This window comes from Saimiri boliviensis, chromosome 3 (assembly GCF_048565385.1).
Source record: "Saimiri boliviensis isolate mSaiBol1 chromosome 3, mSaiBol1.pri, whole genome shotgun sequence".
Taxonomy (NCBI): Eukaryota; Metazoa; Chordata; class Mammalia; order Primates; family Cebidae; genus Saimiri; species Saimiri boliviensis.
In genome coordinates, this window is record NC_133451.1 from 137,330,495 (window position 1) to 137,345,641 (window position 15,147).

The 15,147-nt window shown below is 37.6% G+C and overlaps 1 protein-coding gene across 3 annotated transcripts in view; it reads left to right on the forward strand.

Moving 5' to 3' along the window:
• FBXW7 (F-box and WD repeat domain containing 7) overlaps positions 1–15,147 on the forward strand; it is a 227,986-nt gene that overhangs the window by 130,034 nt on the left and 82,805 nt on the right. For 2 of the 3 annotated variants that reach the window (XM_074396821.1, XM_003927974.4), the window contains one exon: positions 1–567. In XM_074396821.1, the coding sequence (XP_074252922.1) occupies positions 70–567 (498 nt within the window). In that variant the 5' untranslated portion in view covers positions 1–69. The other variant, XM_074396822.1, reaches the window with a different exon arrangement.

Sequence of the window (15,147 nt, forward strand, 5' to 3'; positions counted from 1 at the left end):
AATGTGAAAACCTTTGCATCTTCTGATAGTCTAGCCAAGGTCCAAGAAGTAGCAAGCTGGCTTTTGGAAATGAATCAGGAACTGCTCTCTGTGGGCAGCAAAAGACGACGAACTGGAGGCTCTCTGAGAGGTAACTCTTCCTCAAGCCAGGTAGATGAAGAACAGATGAATCGTGTGGTAGAGGAGGAACAGCAGCAGCAACTCAGACAAGAGGAGGAGCACACTGCAAGGAATGGTGAAGTTGTTGGAGTAGAACCTAGACCTGGAGACCAAAATGATTCCCAGCAGGGACAATTGGAAGAAAACAATAATAGATTTATTTCTGTAGATGAGGACTCCTCGGGAAATCAAGAAGAACAAGAGGAAGATGAGGAACATGCTGGTGAACAAGATGAGGAGGATGAGGAGGAGGAGGAGATGGACCAGGAGAGTGATGATTTTGATCAATCTGATGATAGTAGCAGAGAAGATGAACATACACATAGTAACAGTGTCACAAACTCCAGTAGTATTGTGGACCTGCCCATTCACCAACTCTCCTCCCCATTCTATACAAAAACAACAAAAGTGAGTATATTCAATATATTGTTAACCTGAGAAACTACATATCTATTTTAATTGTAATGAAACTTTCCTCACAGTCTTTGTATTACTAAAAATTAATCTTTAGATATGTAGTAATAAAATGAACTAGTTTTTTGTTTTACAGAAGGTATTAGTATTACAAGTAGAAATACTGATAATGGGACAATCTGAGTCCAAATGGAGGGAAAGTAATTGAGCCTATTACTATGAAAAATTACTAACATTAAATTTTCATCTAAACCTTGCATCCAGGACAGGGATCAGTAGCTTGTGTGGCGTGTAGGAGTTTTGAGTGAAACATGATTTGTATGAATAAAGTAATGAAGAAACTTTTTATTTACAAAATGCCACTGCTGGAGTGGGCTGTCTATTTACAAGTGTTACTCTAAGGCATAAATTACTCAAAGTTGCCTCAAATTAGTTCTGGTTCTTTATTTATCATTTGAGAATTAGAAATAATGAATATTTATATAAAGTAGACTTACAAGTTGAACTGCGATTTGGAAAGGAACATTTTAACTTGAATAATAGCTTACTTGTTTTACAGACATTATTGTCTGTAGTAGTTCATCCTCTTACTCCTACTCACATTATTTCTTACATTTTACAGTGATTTTAGACCATAAACAATATACAAATAGATTTAACATCATGTCTTTTAACTTAACTTGGAATGAAGTATCTTACATATTTAGATTAATAGTGAATTGCTAAATCATGTTTTACATTCGCTTGTGAAACCTTAATTGCCTAAAATGTGTTTTTCCCTAATTTACCTCGCCTATCTGCTAGTCAGTTTTTATTTAGCTGGCATGATCTAAGAAGGAAGTGACATCAAGTAGTGATTTTTGATCCATTGTACCATCCCTGTGTCAAGATGTTGACACAGTAATGTTGGATTGCAGCCAGATGACTCTACTGCTAACAACTATAGCACTGCTTTGCTAAGGCTCAGACTTTTTATAGTGTCATTCCTCTAGCTTCTGTCCTCCCTGTCTTGATCCCCTTTCTCAAGGTTACTACATCAAAAGTGGGAGTTATATGTCTCTTTTTTTCCCCTGAGGGTTTAGTTAGAGAAATAGGGGTTTAATACTTAAGATCCAATTGTATTACCTTATTTCAGAAAGCGATTCAATCAAAACTAAGCCTTGCTGAACAATGCAGAGCTATTGCTCATTTCTGCCATACTCTAAATCAAAAACAAACAAGAAAAAGCTAGTTAGAGAAAACATTATCTTTTTCGAAAAGGAAAACTCATCCTAATATTCTGCAGGAAATCTTCCAGTTCACAAGTTTGACAGGTGTTTTATCTTTTCTTTACCTTCAAGATAAAATCATTAACAGAAATTTTAGATGTATTATGATTACCTCTTTAAAAATGAAGTATACTGAATTTGTTTCTTTCTAGTGATTCTAAATCATTAATAACAATTATTGTTCTGTACATAAAAGATAACAAGAATGGACTGGGCTGTAACCATAGCAGGAATAGATGTGTGTATGCATTATTTATATATACATGTGCAATATACATGTGTATATGTATTATATATGTATATACTTTTTGATATGTTGTTTATCATGAGATGATTTGCCTTCATAAGTATGGCATGAAGAATACAAAGCTATTTGATTGCCAGGACAGTGATGCCCTTCTATAAGTAAGATTTCAGTCTGAAATTGGCCTAAATGTTTTTCTTTTTGTCCATTCCTGAAACTTCTGCCAGAGTTCCTAGAGCACTTTCAACAGTATTAAAGAAAGTCACGTAGTACTGCATCGCTTAAAAAGAAAATGTCAGTATTCTACGTGTATAAATGTTTTAATAAAATAAATAGAAGCTCTCACTAGTTCAAATACTTTATTTTGGAAGAGCTTTAAATTCTTGATTGTTATAAAGTTAAGACACTTCTGCATATGTTACCCTAGACCATGGTTTCATTTAAGTATTAAACTTTGACTTTTGAGAGTAGAGGCATAAGAAGTAAAATCCCAGTTTTAAAATGTTAACATAGGCTTAGCTTTCTACAAATTTTACTCAGGATACCTTTCAAGTTTTAGTTTTTGGCATTCTCATAAACAAACTGAATTTTATTTGTCATCCCTAGATATGCTGTATAAGCAAATACATAAATGAGAAAAAATATTTTTAATTCTTCCTTGCATTGCTTTATTCTTTGAAAGTTATCTTGAAAACTGTCAAAACTCTGAGGACAATTTTTCTCCCCCTTGTCACTAAACGCTTGTTTTTTCTGGAGCCTATGGCAAGCAGTATATTTTTTAAAATTCCATATTGTCTTAATGTTAAAAGTCAAGGGAAGTGGTAGTCAAGAATTGCTATTTATTAAGCTCACACTGTTTGAAAGTTTCTAAGAAAGATACATAAACAAAAGTTACAGAGAGACCAAATGATCTACTGCAGGTTATGCTAAGTGATGACAGATTTTAATCCTGATTTGCCTAATTTCAAAAAACCTCTTTCTCTTTCCACGTGCTATGCTGTCCCCTATGGTAGAATTTGACAAACATCACTAAACAAGATTTCCAACATAGACTCTGGAGTGTGATGATTTTCTAATACTGTGTCCTATTTGAAGTGATCAGAGCTACCCTTTAGAAAGGACAGAGAGGTCAGTTAACTACTTTTCTTTGTGGTACTTAACAAAATATTACTGAAGATTTTGGGGCTCTTGGCTAAAGTCATCAGGAAAAAATGACGCTGTTGAAAAATCTGATAGAGGTCATACTCTCTTGAATCCATCAAACATGCTTTTAAAGCAAAAGTTGTGTGCTGGCTATTCCTCTAAATTTGACTTACCTGTAAATTCTAGAGTCAACCCGCTTCTCCAGATATAAATGTCTGTCCCTTCAGTTCTAACTCCCTTTGTTGACATGCTTGTCATATTTTTAAAAAATTTTTGTTTTCAGAAGAGATGCTCAGCTCATACTGAAGAACCTTTGACATATTTTATGCAGAGTATCAACTCATTTTCTGCTAACCTAAAAAACAAATGAGGTGATTGTAGGCCAGAGTTGGTATCCTTATCTTCATGAAGAGAAGCGTGTTTGAGCACTAATTTCTGATGCTTCCGTATCTATCTTAGTGGCTTCTACCTGTTTTCTTCTCATATAACTTCTTTCCTTACATCAAATTAGTCTTTTTTTTCCCCTCGCATCCTGATTGTTAGATTCCTCCTGGTAATTAAACAGTGTTTATCCATGTGCTTCAAATAAGAAATAAATGTTTATCAAAAATATATGTAAAGAATAGTCAGGTGAGGTGGCTCATACCTGTGATCCCAGGTTTTTGGGAGGCTGAGGTGCGCAGATTGCTTGAGCCCAGGGATTCAAGACCAGCCTGGGCAACATGACAAAACCCTGTCTGTCCCTATAAAAAATACAAAAATTAGCTGAGTGTGATGGCATGTGCCTGTGGTTCCAGCTACTTTGGGGGCTGAGGTGGGAGGACCATTTGGGCCCAGGAGGTTGAGGCTGCAGTGATCTGGGCCACAGAGCAAGACCCTGTTTGAGAATAAATACATATATAGGAAGAAGGATATGGAGAAGCATCTAGTGTATGGAGTCTAAAAGCCTAAGACCCTGTCTTGTCCCTAAGTTCTGAACAGTAGAGGTATCAGGTACTAGGATCATTAACTAATCAGGGGGTATCTGGTCCACCATTCTCCAACCACCTCCTAGGACCAATGTTGCTGAGCAACTTTGTAGGGCAGTATGGCTAACACTGGAAATACAACAGGGCTCTAAGTTACTCTGTTGTAGAATTCTAGAGAATGATACCTGCTTCAGAAAGTCCCTGGCCTAGTCCACTTGCAAGACAAATAACTGAAGTTTAAATTCTGTTTGGTATAGACATGTCCAGAGAGCAAAAAATGCTATTTAAGGCAGTCATCTTGAAGAACATCCACTAGTAAATATGGCCCAATGAATAGTGACGTACCCTACCTTTGTGAAGGAGGAAAAAATGAAACGTTGACTCAGCCCAGTTTAGCCCAATTTTAAACATGTGGGGAGGATAATGGAAATGGGAGAAATGGGTCAATGGGTGAGATGGGTTTTCCCCTAACATAGTAGAGTGATAAGAACTTTTCAGATCTGAGTTTGAATTCTGATTATGCCACTTACTGTATAACCATAAGTATATAATCTCATTGAACCTATTTCTTTATCTGTAAAATAAAGACTATAATGCCTGCATCTCAAGGTTTTTCTAAGGATTAAGTGAAATGATTTATGTAAAACAAGTGGTATAGTGCCTGGAACACTGAGGTATTTTACAGATACAGGCCTTGTGAGCTCGTTTCATCTGTCTCCTGTGCCTTACCTCAGATCTCACAAAATACACTCTATTCCCTACAGCAGTTGCCAATCTCTCTCTATATGTTTTATGACCTTCAGCATTCAGTCATCGTATCACCCTCTAGTGGAGAAAGAAATAGAGAAATAGATAAATTCTTTTAAAAGGATACACAGGAGGATCAGAGGAATATTATAATAAGCTAGGCCCATCTTCAATAAAAATAGACATAAAATTTGAAGCCGATGCTACCCATAGGTCTCCCTAGTTAATAAATATGTACCCTTTCCTTTCATTAGAATTTAAGTCAATTTCTCTAGACTTTCTTCTAATCTTCAAAGCTTCTATATATTTAAATGCTTTATGAATTTTCCATATGGATGTCAAAATGAATTTTAGCTCATGGTTAATTTCTAATTAATGCCTGTTAATATAGTTTTAAAAATATTTGTCAATATTATTTTAAACAATAATAGCTCTAAATGTTGGTGTAAACTATCTCATTCACAGCAGGTAATTACAGATTATTATTATTATTTATTTAAGAGATGGGGCCTTGCTGTGTTGCCTAGGCTGACCTTGAACCCCTGGGCACAAGAGATTTTCCTGCGTAGCTAAGACTACAGGTATGGACCACCATGCCCAACTCAAAAAGTATTTTAGTTAACACACCAAATGGGCCATTTTAAAATAGTGTTTCATTGATTTGTTCTTTATACAGATGATAAACTTCCCTGATGTATACACAAATATCACAAATAGTTATCTTCAAAATATTTCCAAAGCAAATTTGTTTCATATGTGTATTATTATAATGATCTGATCATTTTTAATGTTGTTTTTGTTGGTGGTAGGAAGTATGAAGAGAAAGGCTGTAGGAATATATCATGATTAATTCTGTTTTTACTTTGGTAGGTAACTCCAAAATTATGTCTCAAGCTCCCATCATTCACCCTAGCCGTAGTTTTGCATTTCTAGCTGTCTGTTGGTCAGTGTTGGGCATCATCACCTGAGTGGTCCACTAAAAACTAAAACTACTATTTCTTTCCCCAAACCAAGTTTTATTTTCCTCTCCAGATTTTCTTTTCTCTCTCAATAGTCCTGTCTCCTGGTCAGTTGGTGGAAAAATGGCTTAACTTTTTCTTATCATCTGACTGTGGGCCTGCTGAAGAATTGAGGAATTTAACAGACTTGATCTAGTCCTTCCACCTTTTTTTGGTTGGGGTGAGCATACAAATGTTTACTTTTTGTTCTTTCTCCAGCCTACTTCAAAAAAAAATTTTTTTTTTTTTTTAATTATACTTTAAGTTCTGGCATACATGTGCAGAACGTGCAGGTTTGTTACATAGGTATACACATGCCATGGTGGTTTGCGGCACTCATCAAGCCATCATCTACATTAGTTATTTCTCCTAATGCTATCCCTCCCCTAGCCCCCGACACCCCTGACAGGCCCCGGTGGGTGATGTTCCCCTCCCTGTGTCCATGTGTTCTCATTGTTCAACTCCCACTTGTGAGTGAGAACATGCAGTGTTTGGTTTTTTGTTCTTGTGTGTGTTTGCTGAGAATGATGGTTTCCAGCTTTATTTATGTCTCTGCAAAGGATGTGAACTCATTCTTCTTTATGGCTGCATAGTTAATGCATGGTGTGTATGTGCCACATTTTCATTACCAGTGTATCATTGATGGGCATTTGGGTTGGTTCCAAGTCTTTGCTGTTGTGAACAGTGCTGCACTAAGCATATGTGTGCATATGTCTTTATAGTAGATATAGTAGAATGATTTATAATTCTTTGGGTATATACCCAGTAATGGGATTTCTTGGTCAAATGGCATTTCCGGTTCTAGATCCTTTAGGAATCGCCACACTGTCTTCCACGATGGCTGAAATAATTTACACTCCCACCAACAGTGTAAAAGCATTCGTATTTCTTCACATCCTCCAGCATCTGTTGTTTCCTGACTTCTTAAAGATCACCATTCTGACTAGTATAAGATAGTATCTCATTGTGGTTTTGATTTGCATTTCTCTAATGACTAGTGATGATGAGCATTTTTTCATGTTTATTGGCCACATAAATGTCTTCTTTTGAGAAGTGTCTGTTTATATCCTTCATCAACTTTTTCATGGTTTTTTTTTTTTCTTCTAAAATTGGTTAATTTCCTTGTAGATTCTGAGTATTAGCCCTTTGTCAGATGGGTAGATTGCAAAAATTTTCTCCCATTCTATAGATTGCCTGTATACTCTGATGCTAGTTTCTTTTGCTCTGCAGAAGCTCTTTAGTTTAATTAGATCCTATTTGCCTATTTTGGCTTTTGTTGCCACTACTTTTGGTGTTACAGTCATGAAGTCTTTGCCCATGTGTATGTCCTGAATGGTATTGCCTAGGGTTTTCTTCAGGGTTTTTATAATCTTTAATCCATCTTGCGTTAATTTTTGTATAAGGAAGGGGTCCAGTTTCAGTTTTCTGTGTATGACTAGCCAGTTTTCCCAACACCATTTATTAAATAGGGAATTCTTTCCCCATTGCTTGTTTTTGTCCAGTTTGTCAAAAATCAGGTGTTTGTACATGTGTGGTGTTATTTCTGAGGCCTCTGTTGTGTTCCATTGGTCTACATACCTGTTTTGGTACCAGTACCATGCTGTTTTGGTTACTGTAGCCTTATAGTACAGTTTGAAGTCAGGTAGCATGATGCCTCTAGCTTTGTTCTTTTTGCTTAGGATTTTTTTGGCTATATGGGCTCTTTTTTGGTTACATATGAAATTTAAAGTATTTTTTTCTGATTCTGTGAAGAAAGTCAGTGGTAGCTTGATGGGGATAGCATTTAATCTATAACTTACTTTGGGCAGTATGGTCGTTTTTATGATACTGATTCTTTCTTTTCATGAGCATGGAATATTTTTCCATTTGGTTATGTCTTTTCTTACATCCTTGATCAGTGTTTTGTAGTTCTCCCTGAAGAGGTTCTTCACATCCCTTGCAAGTTTCTTGTAGCAAATGTGAATGGGAGTTCACTCATGATTTGACTCTCTGTCTAATATTGGTGTATAGGAATGCCTGTGATTTTTGCATACTGATTTTGTATCCTGAGACTTGCTGAAGTTGATTATCAGCTTAAGGAGATTTTGAGCTGAGACGATGGGGTTTTCTTAATACACAGTCATGACATCTGCAAACACAGACAATTTGACTTCCCCTCTTCCTATTTGAATACCTTTATTTCTTTGTCTTGCCTAATTGCCCTGGCCAGAACTTCCCAATACTATGTTGAATAGGAGTGGTGAGAGAGGGCATCATTGTCCTGTGCTGGTTTTCAGAGGGAATGCTTCCAGCTTTTGTCCATTCAGTATGATATTTGCTGTGGGTTTGTTATAAATAGCACTTATTATTTTGAGATATGTTGCATCAATACCTAGTTTATTAAGAGTTTTTAGCATTAGGGGTGTTGAATTTTTCAAAGGCCTTTTCTTCATCTGTTGAGATAATCATGTGGTTTTTGTCATTGATTTTGTTTATGTGATGGAGATTACATTTATTGATTTGTGTATGTTGAACCAGCCTTGCATCCCAGGGATGAAGCCGACTTGATCGTAGTGGATAAGCTTTTCGATGTGCTGCTGGATTCGGTTTGCCAGTATTTTATTGAGGATTTTCACATCGTTGTTCATCAGGGTTATTGGCCTGAAATTTTCTTCTTTTGTTGTGTCTCTGCCAGATTTTGGTATCAGGATGATGCTGGCTTTGTAAAATGAGTTAGGGAGGAGTCCCTCTTTTTCTGTTTTTTGAAATAGCTTCAGAAGGAATGGTACCAGCTCTGCTTTGTACCTCTGGTAGATTTCGGCTGTGATCCATCTGGTCCTGGGCCTTTTGTGGTTGGTAGGCTATTAATTACTGCCTCAATTTCAGAACTTGTTATTGGTCTCTTCAGGGATTTGACTTCTTCCTGGTTTGTCTTGGGAGGGTGTATGCCTTCAGGAATTTATCAATTTCTTCTAGATTTTCTAGTTTATTTGTGTAGAGGTATTTATAGTATTCTCTGATGGTAGTTTGTATATCTGTGGGATCAGTGGTGATATCCCCTTTATCATTTTCTATTGTATCTATTTGATTGTTTTCTCTTTTCTTCTTTATTAGTCTGGCTAGCAGTCTATCTATTTTGTTGATGTTTTCAAAAAACCAGCTCCTGGATTCATTGATTTTTTTTTTTTTTTTGAAGGGTTTTTTGCATCTTTATCTCCTTCAATTCTGCTCTGATCTTGTTATTTCTTGTCTTCTGCTAGATTTTGAATTTGTTTGCTCTTGCTTCTCTAGCTTTTTTCATTGTGATGTTAGAGTGTCGATTTTAAATCTTTCCTGGTTTCTCTTGTGGGCATTTAATGCTATAAATCTCCCTCTTAAACACTGCTTTAGCTGTGTTGCAGAGATTCTGGTACATTGTGTCTTCGTTCTCATTGGTTTCAAAGAACGTATTTATTTCTGCCTTTATTTTGTTACTTACCCAGTAATTGTTCAGAAGTAGGTTATTCAACGTCCATGTAGTTGTGCGGTTTTGAGTGAGTTTCTTAATCCTGAGTTCTAATTTGATTGCATTGTGGTCTGAGAGACTGTTATGATTTCTGTTCTTTTGCATTTGCTGAGGAGTGTTTTACTTCTGATTATATGGTCAATTTTAGAATAAGTGCAATGTGATGCTGAGAATAATGTATATTCTGTAGATTTGTGGTGGATATCCTTGTTAGTTCTGAATATCCTTGTTAGTTTTCTGTCTCATTGATCTAATATTGACAGTGGGGTGTTAAAGTCTCCCACTCTTATGTTATGGGAGTAAGTCTCTCGAAGAACTTGTTTTATGAAGCTGGGTGCTCCTGTATTAGGTGCATATATATTTAGGATAGTTAGCTCTTCTTGTTGCATTGATCCCTTTACCATTTTGTAATACCCTTTGTTGTCTTTTTTGATCTTTGTTGCTTTAAAGTCTGTTTTATCAGAGACTAGGATTGCAACCCCTGCTTTTTTTTTTTTTTTTTTTTTTTTTTTTTGCCTTCCGTTTGCTTGATATCTATTCCTTTATCCCTTTATTTTGAACGTTTGTGGGTTTCCTGATTACAGCACACTGATGGGTCTTGACTCTTTATCTAATTTGCCAATTTGTGTCTTTTGATTAGCGGCATTTAGTCCATTTACATATAGGGTTAATATTGTTATTTGTGAATTTGATCCTGTCATTATGATGCGAACTGGTTATTTTGCCCGTTAGTTGATGCAGTTTCTTCATAGTCTTGATTGTCTTTAGAATTTGGTATGTTTTTGCAGTGTTGATACTGGTTTTTCTTTTCCATGTTTAGTGCTTTCTTCAGGAAGGAACTCTTGTAAGGCAGGCCCCTGGTGACAGAATCTCTGATTATTTGCTTGTCTATAAAAGATTTTATTTTTCCTTTGCTTATGAAGCTTAGTTTGGCTGGATATGAAATTCTGGGTTGAAAATTCTTTTAAAAATGTTGAGTATTGGCCCCTACTCTCTTCTGGCTTGTAGGGTTTCTGCTGACATCCACTGTTAATCTGATGGGCTTCCCTTTGTGGGTAACCTGATCTTTCTCTCTGGCTGCCTTTAACATTTTTTCTTTCACTTCAACCTTTGTGAATCTGACGAGTATGTGTCTTGGGGTTGCTCTTCTCAAGGAGTGTCTTTGTGGTATTTTCTGTATTTCCTGAATTTGAATGTTAGCCTGTTTTGTTCGGTTGGGGAAGATCTTCTGGATAATATCCTTAAGAGTGTTTTCCAGTGTGGTTCCTTTCTCCCTGTCACTTCCAGGTACACAAATGAAATGTAGGTTTGGTCTTTTTACCTAGTCTCATATTTCTTGGAGGCTTTGTTTCTTTTCATTCTTTTTTTCTCTAATCATGCCTTCATGTTTTGTTTCATTAAGTTGATCTTCAATCTCTGATATCCTTTTTCTGCTTGATTGATTCAGCTGTTGATCCTTGTTTATGCTTCACAAAGTTGTATTGTGTTTTTCAGCGCCATCATTTAACTGTTAACTGTTAACATATCATTTATGTTCTTCTCTAAACTGGTTATTATAGTTAACAATTCCTCTAACCTTTTTTCAAGGTTCTTAGATTCCTTGCATTGATTAGAACATATGCCTTCAGCTAAGAGGGGTTTGTTTTTACCCACCTTCTAAAGCCTACTTCTGTTAATTATCAAACTCATTCTCCATCCAGTTTGTTACCCTGCTGGTGAGGAGTTGTGATCTTGTGGAGGAGAAGAGGTATTCTGGTTTTTGGAATTTTTAGCCTTTTTGTGCTGATTTTTCTTCATTGTTGTGGATTTATCTACTTTTGGTCTTTGATGTTGGTGACCTTTGGATGGGGTTTCTCTGACCTCCTTTTTTGTTGATGTTGATACTCTTCCTTTCTGTTTGTCAGTTTTCCTTCTAACTTTCCCGTACTGCAGGTCTGCTGGAGTGTGCTGGTTGTCCACTCCAGATCCTCTTTGCCTGGGTATCACCACTGGAGACTGCAGAACAGCAGAGATTGCTGCCTATTCCTTCCTCTGGAAACTTTGTTCCAGAGGGGCACCCACTAGATGCCAGCCAGAGCTCTCCTGTATGAGGTGTCTGTAGACCCCTGCTGGGAGGTGTCTCCCAGTCAGGAGGCACAGTCTGTCCCTTAACGGAGCTTAAGCACTGTGCTGGGAGATCCGCTGCTATCTTCAGAGCCTGCAGGCAGGAACAAATGGCGGACATCCCTCCCCCACGAAGCTTGAGTTCCTTCCAGGTTGACTTCAGACTGCTGTGCTGGCAGTGAGAATCTCAGGCCAGTAGATCTTAGCTTGCTGGGCTCTGTGGGTATGGGTTCCACTGAACCTAGACCACTTGGCTCCCTGGCTACAGCCCCCTTTCTAGGGTAGTGAATGGTTCTGTCTCCCTGGTGTTCCAGGCGCCACTGGAGTATGAAAAAAAAAAAAAAAAAAACTCCAGCAGCTAGCTTGGTGTCTGCCCAAACAACCACCCAGTTTTGTGCTTGAAAGCCAGGGCCCTGGTGACATAGGCACCAGAGGGAATCTCCTGGACATCTGGTTGTGCAGACTGTGGAAAAAGTGTAGTATCTGGGCAGGAGTATACTGTTCCCCATGACGGTGTCCCTCATGGCTTCCTTTGGCTAGGGGAAGGAGTTCCCAAACCCCCTGTGCTTACCTGGTAAGGCAATGCCCCACCCTACTTTTTGCTCACCCTCGTGGGCTGCACCCACCGTCTTAACGAGTCCCAGTGAGATGAGCCGGGTACCTCAGTTGGAAATGCAGAAATCACCCACCTTCTGCATTGAAGATCTTGCTGAGGGCTACAGACCAGAGCTGTTCCTATTCCTCCATGTTGCCAGCCACGCCTTTCCTTTTCTTAGCCCCCAGGCACTTGTAAGATAAAAATTGGAGGGTCAGTGTTTAAAAATGTTAAGAGCATCTTTGCTTGAGTTTCTGTTTGCATCAGGCTATAATGCCATGTCCTTGACGATGAGTTGGCAGTATGAATAACTGGACGAGTTTTTTAAAATGAGTTTTTAGCTTTCTATAGATAGTAACCTCAATACACATATGTGGTGCCCCATTTCCTGCTGATAAAGCCAAACCTACATGAGAACATTTGAAGTCTTCCAATATCTTACCATAGTTTATACCTGATTTCATCTTCTTTCCTCTCTACTTGTTTTGAATGATCCTCCTTCACCAACCAGATCCTTCAAATCCAAGTCCAAATTCCCTATCTTTATACCTTCCTAGATTTAGAAAATCTAATTTCTTTGAACTATTGTTGCTTCTCTTCACAGTGCAATTCATTTGGTATTACCTAGTGACGTTTTTGGTAAGCTTTGTCTTGAGTTGACATATAATTCTTCACTTTTTTGAGCAGGAGAAATTTGATAAATTTATCTTCATTCCTAATGCAGGTTGAGAGTTGAAAAATTGGCAAACTGTAATGTGAACAGTTGTCATTTCACTTTTTTTGTTTGTTTTTAAGGCAAGGTCTTACTTTGCCACCCAGCTGGAGTGCAATGGCATAATCACAGCTCACTATAGCCTCGACTTCCAAGGCTTAAGCTGTTCTCCCACCTCAGCCTCCTGAGTAGCTGGGACCACACGTGGCACCACCACGCTTGGCTAATTTTTAAATTATCTGTAGAGACAAGGTCTTACCATGTTGTCCAGGCTGGTCTCAAAGTCCTCGGCTCTAGTGGGCTTCCTGCCTGGGCTTCTCAAAGTGCTGGGATTACAGGTATGAGCCATCATGACCCGGCCTCATTTAACCTCTTAAGATGTACCTAAGCTAGACCAGAAATTATAAATAGACACGTCATTAAAATTGAAGTTAAGACTCAGATATTCAGTATATGTTCAGATCGTTACATTGAGACTGCCCTGAGGAGAAGTTAAAAATCGCACTTTAGGAATCATTTTGCTAACATGCAGAAATCAATCAAAGGCAATTCATACAGTCATTAAACATCACACTTTAAAGAATATTTAATAACAGGAAATGCTTAAAAATATAATTGAATTTAAAATATAGGATTCAAAACTATACAGTGTGATCTTAATTATGAAGCAAACATATTTTATATGTGTGTGTGTATGTATGTATGTATCTATCTATATATATCTATGTACATATGCACAGAAAAAGATCAGAAGAAATTATGCCAAAAGTTAGGAATTATCTCTGAACGTGGTCAAATAAAAGTTTTTTTTTCTTACAAACATTTTAAAATTTCTTCATTTTGTTATAACAAGCATATATGACTGTTTATTAGAAAAATAACTATCTACTGGAAACCAATTATTATTCTATGTAATCTTTTTTGATGACTTACATAATGTGTAATGCTCCTAATGGAGGAATGGATAAAAAGATGTTCCTCACAAGAAATGGCATTATTTAATGATCTCTGCATGAGAATGCAGCTGAATATAGTGGAAACCTTCCCGTATTCTCAATCCCTCATTTCATAGTGGAAAGAGCACAGAACTCTTTAAGTCCTAGTATAACTGATTCTTCACATTTCTAGGACTCAGGTGTCACCCTGGCAATTTTCTAAAATCAACTTAGCACATTTTTACAAGAGTAAATAGCATAGTAGTATCTTGTTTTTAATATATTTATTTAATATGTGGTGTCTTTAAAGAGTTCATTCACCTTGATATCACTTTTGGCTCTCTATAAACATGAACATTTTTCGTATAAAAACCTTTCTCTGAGCAGTTTCAGAGTCCATCTTCTAAAATGGGTGTCCTGAAACCCCAGGCCATGGACCAGTACTAATCTGTGGCCTGTTAAGAACTGGGCCTCACAGCAAGAGGTGAGTGGTTGGGAAGTGAGCATTACTACTTGAGCTCTGCCTTCTATCAGATCAGATCAGCTCGGCATTAGACTTTCATAGGAGCATAAACCCTATTGTAAACGGCACATGCAAGGGATCTAGGCTGTGTGCTCCTTCTGAGAATCTAATGTGTGATGATCTGAGGTAGAACAGTTTCATCCCCAAACCATCCCCCACCACTCTGTCTGTGGAAAAATTATCTTTCATGAAATCTGTCCATAGTGCCAGAAAGGTTGAGGACTACTGTTTTAAACATAATTTTTTTTTTTTCTTGAGACAGAGTCTTGCTGTGTCACCCAGGCTGGAGTGCAGTAGTGTGATCTCAGCTCACTGCAACCTCTGCCTCCCGGGTTCCAGTGATTCTCCTGCATCAGCCTCCTGAGTAGTTGGGATTACAGGTGCCTGCCACCACACCTGATTAATTTTTATATTTTTAGTAGAGACTGGGTTTGACCATGTTGGCCAGGCTGGCCTTGAACTTCTGACCTCAAGTGATCTCCCTGCCTTGGCCTCCTAAAGTGCTGGGATTACAGGCATGAGTTTAAGGCCTGGCCATAAAACATAATTCTAAAGTGGCTAGCGCTTTATGAGGAAATCACTAGTGCTTTCTCTTCCTTCTCTTCCCCTATTCCCACCCCCATATTTCATCAAACTAATTATATATTTAACATGTTAAAGCTTTTTAATCCTAATTTTAAGTCTCCTAAGATGGACTCCAAATTGGAGTGGACCTTTGAGATCACCAAGTCCAAACCTGAACCCAGTGGCTTTACCAACAGATTTGAGCTTGCAAATGAGGTCATTACAAAGGAATACTACAACATGAAGTATCTTCATAATTTTAGACAGTTCTTTATGTTAAGGTTCTTTAT